Below are 12,343 nucleotides of genomic sequence, written 5' to 3' on the forward strand. Positions count from 1 at the left end.
CACGTGGTCCAAAACTCAGTTTTATGTGTGGTCTCAAACACAGCGTCCATTCGTTTCTCTTGGCTCCTCCCCCCGTTCAAAAAAGGGGAAGGAAAAGACTCTTTGCTCCTCCCACTCCACGCCCACTTTGGTCTCTGGTTCGAATCTGTGACGCTGCCATTTACACACTGGCACAAAAAACAACAACCCTCTACAGTTCGTATAAAAGCAAAAACCTTTTGTCCTTCAACTCGACAAAACTGTGTAGTGTCACTTGTGCCCCCCCCCTCCCCTCTTTAACCCCCCCCCCCAGCAGCCGACATGGAGGAACGCTCCACAACGCGATGCTACATTATTCTTGCTTCTCGTTCGGAGAGGGACAGAAACAGACACTTGACATCATCTTCATCATCTTCATCATCTTCATCACCTCCTCTTGCATTTACCACAAACAAAGTCGGGAGTAAAGAATAAAGGAAACATCTGAAACATGAAAACGACTCCAGAAACAAAATAAAAAAAGTAAAAGCAGTAATAGAATCATTTGAGGTGAGAGAAAAGGTTTAGAATGGGAATGTTGTGTAGTCGTCTTTGTCGTCATTCTCGTGGTTTGTTGAGTTTCTAGTAGAAAGTCTGAGCTGGAGTTCCGGTAGCAGCGGCTCAACCTGAAACTCTGGAGCTGACTCGACTCCGTTTCCTTCCTTCGGTCGCTTATTGTTTTTGTTTTTTTCACATTCACAAACATTTAAAACTTCCTTGTGCAAATCCAGCAGTCTTTAGAAAGAATGCCCTCCGAAAAATGTTCTTGTAAAAATATATATAACTCCAAGGTGGCTGACGTGTGTGTTGCAGCGAGTGTTTCTATCTATCGTTTACGGGTCTGTACTTCAACCAATCCTCCCTCCTTCCTGCACTCTTCCCATTCTCCCTTTCCCCGGGAGGGGGTTGGCTTGTAGTCTCTGTGGGAGTGTGAGCAGACGGATGGGGGGGGTGGTGTGGGGGGGGGTTCATCTGCGTCCGGGGGGCATGTGTGCGTAGACGGGGAAGGCCAGGCGGATGTTCAGAGAGTCGTTGTGCTGCACCAGCGACGTCTGGTGGTAGTGCAGCACCAGCTCCTTCAGGCTGCCGTACAGGTTGTAAGGTTCCGCGAAGCCGAAGCCACGCGGCGTGCTGTAGATCACACAGTGCTTCACCTCGCCTTCAACACTGACACACACAGACACACACAGTTAGTTCACTGACACACAATAACACAATTCAGGTGTCAAAGCTCAACAGGATCTGAAGCAGGTAGATTTGAAAACTGAGGTTTTTTGGAATCATGTCTAGGGTTGCAAAATTCCAGGAATATTCAAAGTTTGAAACTTTCCACGGGAATTAACTGGAAATGTTGTGGGTAATTTATACTAACTGTATTTACCTTGTCATATACAGACATAAATATAAACATTTTGTTGTGTCAGAGGCTGATTTGAGCCCTGAGGAAACTTTGGGCACTTGACTATATGCTTCTGCATCGTTGTGTCATTCTTAACATAGGTCTTTGCACAGTATTTGCAAATGTACACAGCCTTTCCTTCTACATTGGATGAGGTGAAATGTCTCCACACATGAGAGAGTGCACGTGGCATTGTTCTGTAGAATAAGATGAGGAAAAAGTTTGTAAAAAAACACTAATGCAATGCCAGAGATATAAATAGTTAGCCAAACAATTGGAATCGTCTGTAAAAATATTTTATAATTGATGGATAAATGAATGGAAAATTCCCGAGCTTAACTTCCCATGGAAAGTTTCCAGCAAGTTTCCGGAAAATTTACCGGAAACTTTCCGCCCCTTTGCAACCCTAATCACGTCATTCTTCCTGGAAACTTTATGAGAACTTTCTTTTACCAATTACATTTGTCAACAGGAAAACACAGATTCAGAGTAAATGATTAATAATAATATATATTGTACCCTGTGCTGATAGAGGGATGTGTAAGAAGCTTGTGTGTGCGTTGACGTGTTGTGTGCGTTGACGTGTTGTGTGTTGACGTGTTGTGTGTACTCACACGACAGAGCAGGCGTAGCAGCCCTTCTTGCTGCTCTCTCGGATGAGGAAGGCTCCGTCGGGCTTGCCGATCAGCAGCTCCTCCGACTGAACTCGGTTCAAGTCCCCGACGAACCAGCTCTTCTCATCGCAGTGCGGCAGGTTCTCGTCCTCCTCGGTCACAAAGTACGCTCTGCACAGACACGACAACAGGCAGGTGGTGAACAGGGAGGTAGAGATACACTCACATATATACATGATGTACTGAGAGATCAACACACTACAACACAATCTGCACAAACACAATGTGTTTCCAGGGGGACAAAGAAAAGTGATGAACCCGTCTGAGAGGTTTTGTGATTCAGAAACAAATCAGTTACACGTCAGTGCTGTTGGAATCTGAGCTGAACGAATATGTGCAGCTCATTTTGTATTGTGTGTATGTGTGTTGTTATTTGTGTATCTACATGTTGTTACGAGCTGCAGTGCTCTGACCTCTCAGGGCCACCGTACTTCTCTCATCTTTTGTAGAAGTTTATAGCAGAAGAAACAGAAAATCTGATCAGAAAAAGTCGACTTACTCGTCAGTGGTCTCGTTCTTGATTCCCAGCCAGTCGTTAATTCGTTTCTGTCGAACTCCTTTGTGATTGAGCCAGCTACAGAGAGAGAGAGAGAGAGAGAGAGAGAGAGGGGGAGAGAGGGAGAGAAAGAGAACCATTACTACCAGTATCAGTCTGAAAGGCTCCTTTCATTCCCAGCAGCGTTCACGGGTCCCTGAGCAAACATGAGGCTGAACTGGTCTTCACGGATCTGGGACGAGGACAGAGACTCGTCCTGAGAAACAAAGCAGGAGACGTCCAGAGGTCTGAGGACAGAGAGGTGGACTCTACACCCAGAGATTACACACACGGTACCCGACAGCTTTATATAAACCATCAAGGTGATGGACGATCTGAAAACATGTTGTATAATCACAGACTTTGTTCTTTACAAACTGTTTCTAAGAGTTTGTAGATAAAAGTGCGTAAAAGAAGATATTTCAGTGGGTTTGTTTCACAGCAAAGTTCAAACCTGTGAAACTATTAAAACTATTTTCAGCTCCTAAAAACTTTGAAAATATAAAGAAACTGAACAAACCGCTGGAGTCCAACATGTTATCTTTCTGATCAGAGAACCTTTATCTACTGTACTTCTCCCTCCTGAGTAAACACATCTGACTGGAGGCTTAACAGCAGCGTATAGATGTCTCTGCTTTATAAATAGTCTGTCCTCAGACGTCCTGCAGCTCCTCTGTCCTAACGAGACCTCGTCCTCAGTTATCAGTCAATTTAAAAAAGATCTAATCTGCTTCTAAACTAAGTTCTCATGTGAAAGGCCTCGGTCCTGTGATGACAGCGTCTCTACTCACACTAGATATTGGTCCCTGATCTTGCGGAGCTGTATGAGGTCGGGCTTCAGGCTGTTCATCTTCTTGTCCGTCTCGCGGTTGTCCATGGCTTGTGTCTTCAGGTCCTGCTCCAGCCGCACCTTGCTGTCGTGGATCTCTCCGAGCCGCGACTTGAGCTTCTCGTAGTTCATCAGGATCCGCTCGATCTCCTTGTCGTTGCCCTCGCGGCGGAAGCGCTCGATGTAGTCCTTGCTGTAGCGCTCCTGCGTGTGGCACTGCTCCTCGAAGATCTTGATGGTCTCGTTGAAGGCTTCGATGGCCGTGCGCTTCATCTGGATCTCCTGAGGGACGAGGAGGAGGAGGAGGAGGAGGTGGTGAGCGAGCGGACCAAAACAAAAGCAGATTCTTCTCTCTGTTGAGTTTGTGTTTGTTCGTACCTGCGACGTCTTGGTGTATTCTTCGTACAGTCGGTCGTACTCTTTGCTCTTCTCCTGGTACTGATTGTGATATTCCTGGAGCTTCTTCCCCACCGCATCGATGTTATCCTCCTTCACCAGCTGGTCCTGAGGGATGGAGGAGGACAGACACATTAGAGATGGAAACTCAAGACAGGAGGAAGGAGAAGGACAATCTGAATGTTTCCCACGACTCTGCTCACAGGGAGCCGTGTGTGGTGCAGATGTTCTAAACGTGTTCTTGTGAGTTCACACCTGCTGGAAGCGGGAGATGGGGAACACCAGCTTGACGTCCAGCTTGGTGTTGTACTGAGCCAGAGACTCGTGTCTGTAGTGGCTGATGAGGTCCACCACCGAGCTGAAGGTCAGGGGGTCGGAGAAGCCGTACTTCCCGTCGCGGTGGTAGATCTTTATCAGCTTGTTGTTTCCCCCTTTCCTGAACACAGAGGAGACCAGCACATGATCAGAACTCATTCAGATACGTACAGTGACACATTATTAACGTGGATCAGATTCTTGTTCACGTTTACAGCTCAGGCCTCAGTTCCCTAGAGACACTTTATTTCCAGGACTGAGGGAGATTTGCTCCAGTTTACCAGGAGGCGGTCGGCAAAATGCTTCTAGCAGCATCAGCCCATGTAGGTGCAGTACCACAGTACTCCACAGTACTCCACAGTACTACAATACTCCACAGTACTCCACAGTACTCCACAGTACACAGAAAAGCCTGAAGGTGTGACAGAGCCTCAGGAGTTTACCTCAGTGTGAGAGTGTAGTCGCCCTGCATCTTGGTGGAAGCGTCCCGCACCAGGAAGGTCCCGTCGGGCATGTCTCTGAGTTTGTCGTTCACCTCTTCCCTGAGAACCACAACGTGCAGAGGAGAAGAGAAACACAAAGTGTGTGAGTCGGTTGTGAGAGCTGTGCGTTTAAAAACACATCTGCCTCCAGTTATCAGTGGTGAGGACTTCACCCGCAGCCACACACCTCAGAGTAAACACTCCATCAGCTCAGTGATGATGGAGGAGACTGGGCGGACTGGTCCCAGCTCAGATTGTGTGAGTGTGTGTGTGTCTGTGTGCGTGTGTGTGTGTGTGTGTGTGATAGGTGGCAGACTGACTGTCTCCACTGTAGGTGTGGTTATCATCTGACTGTGTGTGTTCACTATAGCTCAGCACTAACCTACACTTAGACAGGTCTAACTCCTGATCATCAAAAACTCATCGTTTACACTGAAATAAAAATAATTTCATGTCAACGTGTTTTATTCTGAAACTCAAGGAAACTATAGGAAGGGGGAGGGGCTTATCTTTCACTGTTCAGGACGAGTTCACAGATAAAGACACACGAGCAGACACGTGTTTCACTTCATATGATCAGATCTAATCCGCCTCTGATCTCAGTCTCACCTGGAGATGTCTCCCCAGTACCACTCGGCGTCCTGCAGAGAGCTTCCTGCTCCTCCCTCCTTGGCGCCGGTGTTGCCGCCGCCCCCCCCCACCACGACCGAGGAGGGCTGCTGGGGCTTCGCCGGCTTCGGAGGAAGAGCTGGAGGAGGAGAGAGAGAGAGAGAGAGAGAGAAGGTGTTAGAGGTGAAGGAGAACAGGAGTGTGAGAAACAATCCCAGAAGATGAAGAAGGTTTGGTTGTGAAACATGCACTTTGTATGCAAATGATAACCCAGGAGTTATTAATCACAGCGGCTCATAAATCCTCACGTCCTTTCTGTGACTGTTATTGAATCATTTTAGAATAACATTAAACTGTTAATGTCAGAACTCAGCTGACACTCAGGATCATTAATGCCTGAATTTTAAATGTTATGCTGATGATAAATATTGACTCAACTCACATCGAGTCTGAGCATCAAGAGTCACGTTTTAAATACTGAGCAGACTAATGATTAAAAGAACCCGACAGACAAGAGCTCAACGTTGAGGAGTTTTGCAGAATCACACAAAGGACAGTTTCCTACAGGTCAACAGGTCAAAAGGTCAACAGGTCGGGACACAACTGGATCAAATCACAACTGGACTGAAGAGTCAGTGAACTGTGAGAACAGCTGCTGCTTTTCAGATGTGAGCGGAATCTTCCCTCATCATTCATCTCACAGAATACGACTTTCATTATATCATCAATAAACACAACAGGGCAGAAAGTCTGGAGGCTGACACACGCACACAGAGACACACACACACACACACACACACACACTTTTCAAGGTTTACAAGACTTCAGGCACATCTGGATCCAGTTTAAGGAACAGCAGTGTAATTACTGGAGAGCCCCTACATCACAAATCACTTAAACACACACACACACACACACACACACAGACACACACAGACACACACACAGGATCCAGTAGAAGGGGAGCGCACGCCACCGGAGCTGCGTCCTCCGTCAGCCGACCACTCGCACGGGACCGGAGCGCCATCAACATTCTGGCCTCGCACATTACACCAGAGGACACACACACGCACACACAACACACACACACACACACAAACGCACACACACGGTCCACGGAAACAGACGCGGGAAATTCCCACAATGCATCAGTGAGAGTGAGAGAGTGGACAAAAGCAACATGTGCAGTTACATGAGCGTTACTCTCCGGGTGTTAACGTGTCACTCTACCACCCCCCTCAATCCCCCCCGGGACCACTCCCCCCGGGACCACACCATTAAAACAACCTGTCACCAATTCCACTGTACCACTGATCCGCTGTACCACTGTGCCACTCACATCCCCACGGAGCAGTTGGACTCAACAACAGCAAACCAATTAAATACATTTACATCCAACATCCAGTAACTCTGTTGCTCGGGACATTAATGTGCAGCGTTTATATAAATACACTCGTTCTGTTCTTATAAATTGTTTTAATTTGACAGTTGAGCTGATTCGAGCATAAAGGCTGCTGAAGCCTCTGCAGCCACCAGGGGGCCCCACAACTAAAGGAGGATGAAGTATGAGTCTTTCTTTTTTCTTTTGTTGAGAGAATATATTTTTCGAGACATTTTTCATATTTAAAATTCCACACAACTGATGGTAAAGCAGGATTCTCACAAAGGCTTCGTCTGACTGACTCCAGTGTGTTTGGTTTAAAAACAACACAACTCAGTGAGTGTGTGTGTGTCGGAGAGAATTACACAATCTGAATATATAAAGAGAAGTGACAACTGGGATCTTTTCATTACGAACTGTTATTAATAAAACACACACACGCTCAGAGCAGATTCTCAGTCCAGAGGAATGTGTGTAGGAGCTCCTCTTCCTCTCCCGCTCTTTGTTCCCACTCTCTCTCTCTCTCTCTTTCTCTCTCTCTCTCTCTCTCTTCCTCTCCTCACACGTCAGTCAGTGTGTTCGCACAGAAACTGTCATTCTGCAGCTGCACCGTTTCCCCCCCGTCAGCACTCTGCAGACACGTGCACGTCCAGAACATCACAAGAGTGGAAATTCACTTCATATTTAAAAGACAAAGGTTTTGTCCAATTTAATTTTCAAAAGGGGAAATTAAATATTTTTAAAACTGCTCAAACTTGACGGGAACACTAAGAGGTGTGTGTGTGTGTGTGTGTGTGTCAGTGTGTGTCAGTGTGGACGCTCACAAAGGACAGTGCCACAACAGGACAATAGGTCGTTCAAAGATCTGCAACTGTTCATTTTCTTTTGCAATAAAATTTAAATTAATAAAGGGTTTTGGAGTTGGGTGATTTGTTCAGTTTGTGCGTTTCCTCTCAGATTTGCATTAAACACGTGAATGTGTAACTGACAGCGATGCAGAAAGATCGGAATCCAGCTCATAGATGAAAGTTTGATGATGATTTATCACTTCAGCGTCGGAACAACAACAGGACAATGAACTGGACCAACACACACACACACACACACACACACACACACAGACACACACAACTCCTTTGTTGCAGAGGTTCTTCGGAAACTTGAAGCCTTAAATGAATCGGAGCTCGTGACCTTTGCAGCCGAACCCCCCCGACACGCGGATCAATACTTCTGATCACTCCGGTCTGTTTTTAACACACAAAGAAGCCGAACACACACATGACAACCGTCCGAACAAAGAGGACACAACTACACAATGTGGTAGAAAATGAAAACTGGTGAAAATAAACCAGTGTAGTGTAACAAAATCAGGAGAAAAGAGATCACGACTACACAACATCGCCCAGAGAGCGAGGGACGAACAAAGGGGACCGTCAGTGCACCGCCCCCCCTCCCTCCCCCCTCCCTCTCAGCAGACAAAGGAGCAGCGCTCTGCCACACACACACACACTCACACACACACACACACACACACACTCGCACTAACGCACACACACAGAGCGATATCACTTGTCATCACATATGCAGCAGATACACACACAGCTCTCCGGAACAATGACTGTCAGCACGGACTGACACACACACAGGACACACACACACACACACACACACACACACACACATGCACTCCGCATCCCAGCTGATCATTTGGGGGGGGCGGGGGGTGCAGCCCAATTCAGTAGCAGCGACCTAACATTAACAAAGATCCTCGCTGCAGCAAGAGTTCTCACACAACAGGGAATTTACTGCACAGAGCGAGAGAAACTAAACACACACTAAACAATCCATTTTAGTTTCATAACTTTACAGTGCAGTGAGGAGCTGGAGGGTGTGTGTGTGTGTGTGTGTGTGTGTGTGTGTGTGTGTGCATCTCCAGTATGTGGGTGTGTTCCAGCGTCACAGCTGTGAAAGCATGCACACACATGGACGCACTCCTTCCTTTTCCAAACTGGGCTCAGATTTCCACCACGTTAACTCTTAAGTGACTCACGTCTCAAATTAGTGTTGACATCAAAATGTCGATTTATTAATATTTGAATTTTATAGAAACTGAGAAAAGTGGCAACTCTCTGCGTCTGAGAATCTGGAGCCAGTTTGTTTTTTTTAACTTTAAATAATCAGCTTTGTGTCCAGCACCGGTTTCCACAGAGCTGCAGCACAAACGCACAAGAGACACAAACAATGAACACGAGTGCACGGACACGCACTCTGCAGGCGCCAGGTCGCGTGCCACCAGCTGAGTGACAGGAGGGGGGGGTGCAGAGAAAAGAAAAGACAGAGGAGGGGGGGGGGGAGAGAAGTGAAGAAAGAAGGAAGAGTGGAACTGAACAAATGAAAAGATGATGTGGATCCAGATGCGAAAGAGGGAAGAGAATTTAGCAACTGAGACAGAAAGAGAGAAAAAAACGACAGAGGAAAGAAAGGAAAGGAAAGAAGATGAAGATGAGAAGGAGGAAAGGAAGAAAGAAAGAAGGAAAGAAAGAAAGAAAAGACAGAAGGGAAAAAGAAGTAAAGACAGAACAAAAATGCAAAGACATGGATCCAGATTGGAAAGAGAGAGGTGGATTAAGCATGTAAGAAAGAAAGCCAAGAAAGGATGGAAGAAAGGATGAAAGAAAGGAAGCAAGCAGGACATAAATGATGAGGAAGGATGGAAGAACAAAGAGGAAGAGAAAGCAGAAGCGTTGTGTCCCGTCCTGTCTCTTACCGTCCTCCAGCATCACGCTCTCCGTTAGCTGCATGCTGCCACTCGTCTCTCAGCTGTTTCCCTCCTCCTCTCTCTCTCTCTACCTCTCTCTCTCACACTCTCCCTCTCTCTCTCTCTCTCTCTCTCTCTCTCCTCCTCCTCTACCTCCTCCTCCACGGCCACCTCCTCCTCCGGCTCTCGGCTCCGCCACACTGAGGAGCAGAGCGAGCGAGAGAGGAGCTGAACCTAGAAGACAGATGATGATGATGCGCTAACTAATCCGAGCGTGGAGGCCCGCCCCCTCAGCCAATCAGGAGGCCGGGTGGCTGGGGTCTAAACGCAGGAAGGGGGGGGGGGCCGCAGCTTATAAGGCAAAGAAAGGAAGAGAGAGAGAGAGAGAGAAAGGAGGGAGGTGGAGTTACCCACTGGTATATATCAGCACGGCAGCATCAGGCAGTAAATCAACAGGTCGTTGGAACACAGCGGCTGAACGTGAGTCGCACTTATTAATTATTATAATTATTAATTATTACAATTATTCATTATTACAATTATTAATTATAACAATTATTCACTCATTCACTCCCGTCAGCTGAGCCCAAATCCACAGTGATGACTTCAAACCTTTTTACAAAAATTGACACTAAAAAGCCTAAAATTATCCTAATTGATTTTATCCAAGTGACCACAGGAAAGCTGCAGGTGCAATCATATTAATAATCACTTATGCATATAATTATCCAATTAGTGCAGAATCCCAAAAGACAATAAATGTGCATTTAAACTGAAATCATCAACAACCGATCAGACAAAGAAATAATAATCTCTTTATGCCTTCGATGCAACAAATGGAAATCATAGCAGCAGCGACTGCATTTGCATTTCAACACATCCGTCTCCACGACAACCGAGCCCAACACGTCCAGGGACAAAGACTCGGTGATGCGGTTAAAAGCTGCACAAAGATCGTAAGTGGACCTAGCGTCGGATTCTTGATTCTTCCTAATCTGCCGTGGAGCTCCAGCCTCCGAGGTCAGATGATGATGAATCTGAGTCTTAATCTGCAGGATCCTCGGAAACAGGTTTTAATTTATGTGGAGATAACGACGCTCATAAAAGACTCAGCCACACATCTGGGAGGATCAGTCTCCTGTGGGCCACACGTCAGTCCCGTCCTGCAGAGGATCATTACGTCCTGTAGGCGGAGCGGCGCCGTGCACCAGTGATGTCACAGACGCACTCAGCTGCTGTCAGATGAACCACAGCAGGTCCGACCCACAGGAGGAGGGAATCAGAATCCCACAAAGACAGATTTAGAGATTCTATAAAACACTTTAATTCCTGGATTCTAGTGATTTCTGCAGATTTGTGTGTGAAATGCAAATGAGACTCAGATATCATTGTCTGCTCGGAGGAGTTGTCGTTGAATAAAGAAATGTGTTGTCATATAAACTTCTATCGACGATCACATTGAAAAAGATACGAGTTAACTGACAAGAATCATCACAAGGTTTTCAAATTAGTGCAATGATTTTGGTACAAAAACCATAATATGATTATATTATCATTTCATAAACAGCAGCTTGAAACCTTCTATTCTGGTCAATGCAACTCGGCTGTTGTCAGATGAACCACAGCAGGTCCGACCCACAGGAGGAGGGAATCAGAATCCCACTAAGACAGATTTGGAGATTCTATAAAACACTTTAATTCCTAGATTCTAGTGATTTCTGCAGATTTGTGTGAAATGCAAATGAGAATCAGATATCATTGAATAAATAAATGTGTTGTCATTGTTCTCCGGTGTAAATCTCCAGAGTGCAGATCTCTTAACCTCCATCGACGATCACGGTGGAAAAGATACGAGTTAACTGACAAGAATCATCACAAGGTTTTCAAATTAGTGCAATGATTTTAGTACAAATAACCATAATGTGATTATATCATCGTTTCACAACCAGCAGCTTGAAACCTTCTATTCTCCTCAATGCAACTCGGCTGTTGTGTAACGGTGCAGAACAAAGGGCTCAGATCTGCAAAATGTGCATTCAACATGATCCACAATCTCTCCCAAAACCGAGCTGTGACACAGAGAAGTGTCACGCGTGTGCAGGTTGTCATGCAGCAGACATGTGACCCGATGCAACATGGAAGTGAGTGAGGAGAACCAGGAAGTAACGTGAAGTAACCGTGGGAACGACTCAATCTCTCTGGCTCCTTTATCTAAAATGCTCCGGTGATTTTCCATTGAAAGATGAGACTCATCGTTCTCACACACAGACACACACACACACAAAGTTGATGGTAGAAACGCAGGCCCTCCCCTGGGGCTGGGGGGGTGGGGGGGGGGTGATGGTGGCACTCCACCTGTGCTAATCACACACACACACACACACACACACACACACACACAGAGACACGCACTTTAACTGTCACTGAGGCGTTCACGTTTCAATTCCAGTATAATAAATATTCTAATGAACATCTGCGGGACGCTCCCCTTCCATTTCCTCCAGTCTCCTCTGCCCTTTATCACCCCCCCACTCCCCATTTTTCACCCTCTCTGTCACCACAGTTCTTCCTCTTAGATGACATGTCACACACACACACACACACACACACACACACACACACACACACACACACACACACACACACACACACACACACACACACACACACACACACACACACACACACACACACACACACACACACACACACACACACACACACACACACACACACACACACACACACACACACACACACACACACACACACACACACACACACACACACACACGTTCAGGTAATGACACACGGGGGAAAATAACTAAAATACAGCTTCAGAAGCTGCAGCTGCTGAACAAAGTGAATCCATGTTGTGAATAAACCTGTTTGGTGAGGGGGAGGAGTTTCACAGCACGGACGGAGCTGAAACAATCTTTGATAAAAA

At 46.4% G+C, this 12,343-nt stretch overlaps 1 protein-coding gene across 2 annotated transcripts in view; it reads right to left on the reverse strand.

Moving 5' to 3' along the window:
- Positions 1–986: 986 nt before the first annotated feature.
- pik3r3b (phosphoinositide-3-kinase, regulatory subunit 3b (gamma)) overlaps positions 987–12,343 on the reverse strand; it is a 161,329-nt gene continuing 149,972 nt past the window's right edge. For both annotated transcript variants that reach the window (XM_061078594.1, XM_061078595.1), the window contains 8 exons: positions 5,258–5,396; positions 4,610–4,708; positions 4,107–4,287; positions 3,834–3,959; positions 3,418–3,737; positions 2,591–2,665; positions 2,032–2,202; positions 987–1,185 (listed from right to left, as the gene is read on the reverse strand). In XM_061078594.1, coding sequence (XP_060934577.1) covers positions 987–1,185; positions 2,032–2,202; positions 2,591–2,665; positions 3,418–3,737; positions 3,834–3,959; positions 4,107–4,287; positions 4,610–4,708; positions 5,258–5,396 — 1,310 coding nt within the window. The remainder of the gene's footprint in view (positions 1,186–2,031; positions 2,203–2,590; positions 2,666–3,417; positions 3,738–3,833; positions 3,960–4,106; positions 4,288–4,609; positions 4,709–5,257; positions 5,397–12,343) is intronic.

This window comes from Limanda limanda, chromosome 9, assembly GCF_963576545.1.
Source record: "Limanda limanda chromosome 9, fLimLim1.1, whole genome shotgun sequence".
NCBI lineage: Eukaryota > Metazoa > Chordata > Actinopteri > Pleuronectiformes > Pleuronectidae > Limanda > Limanda limanda.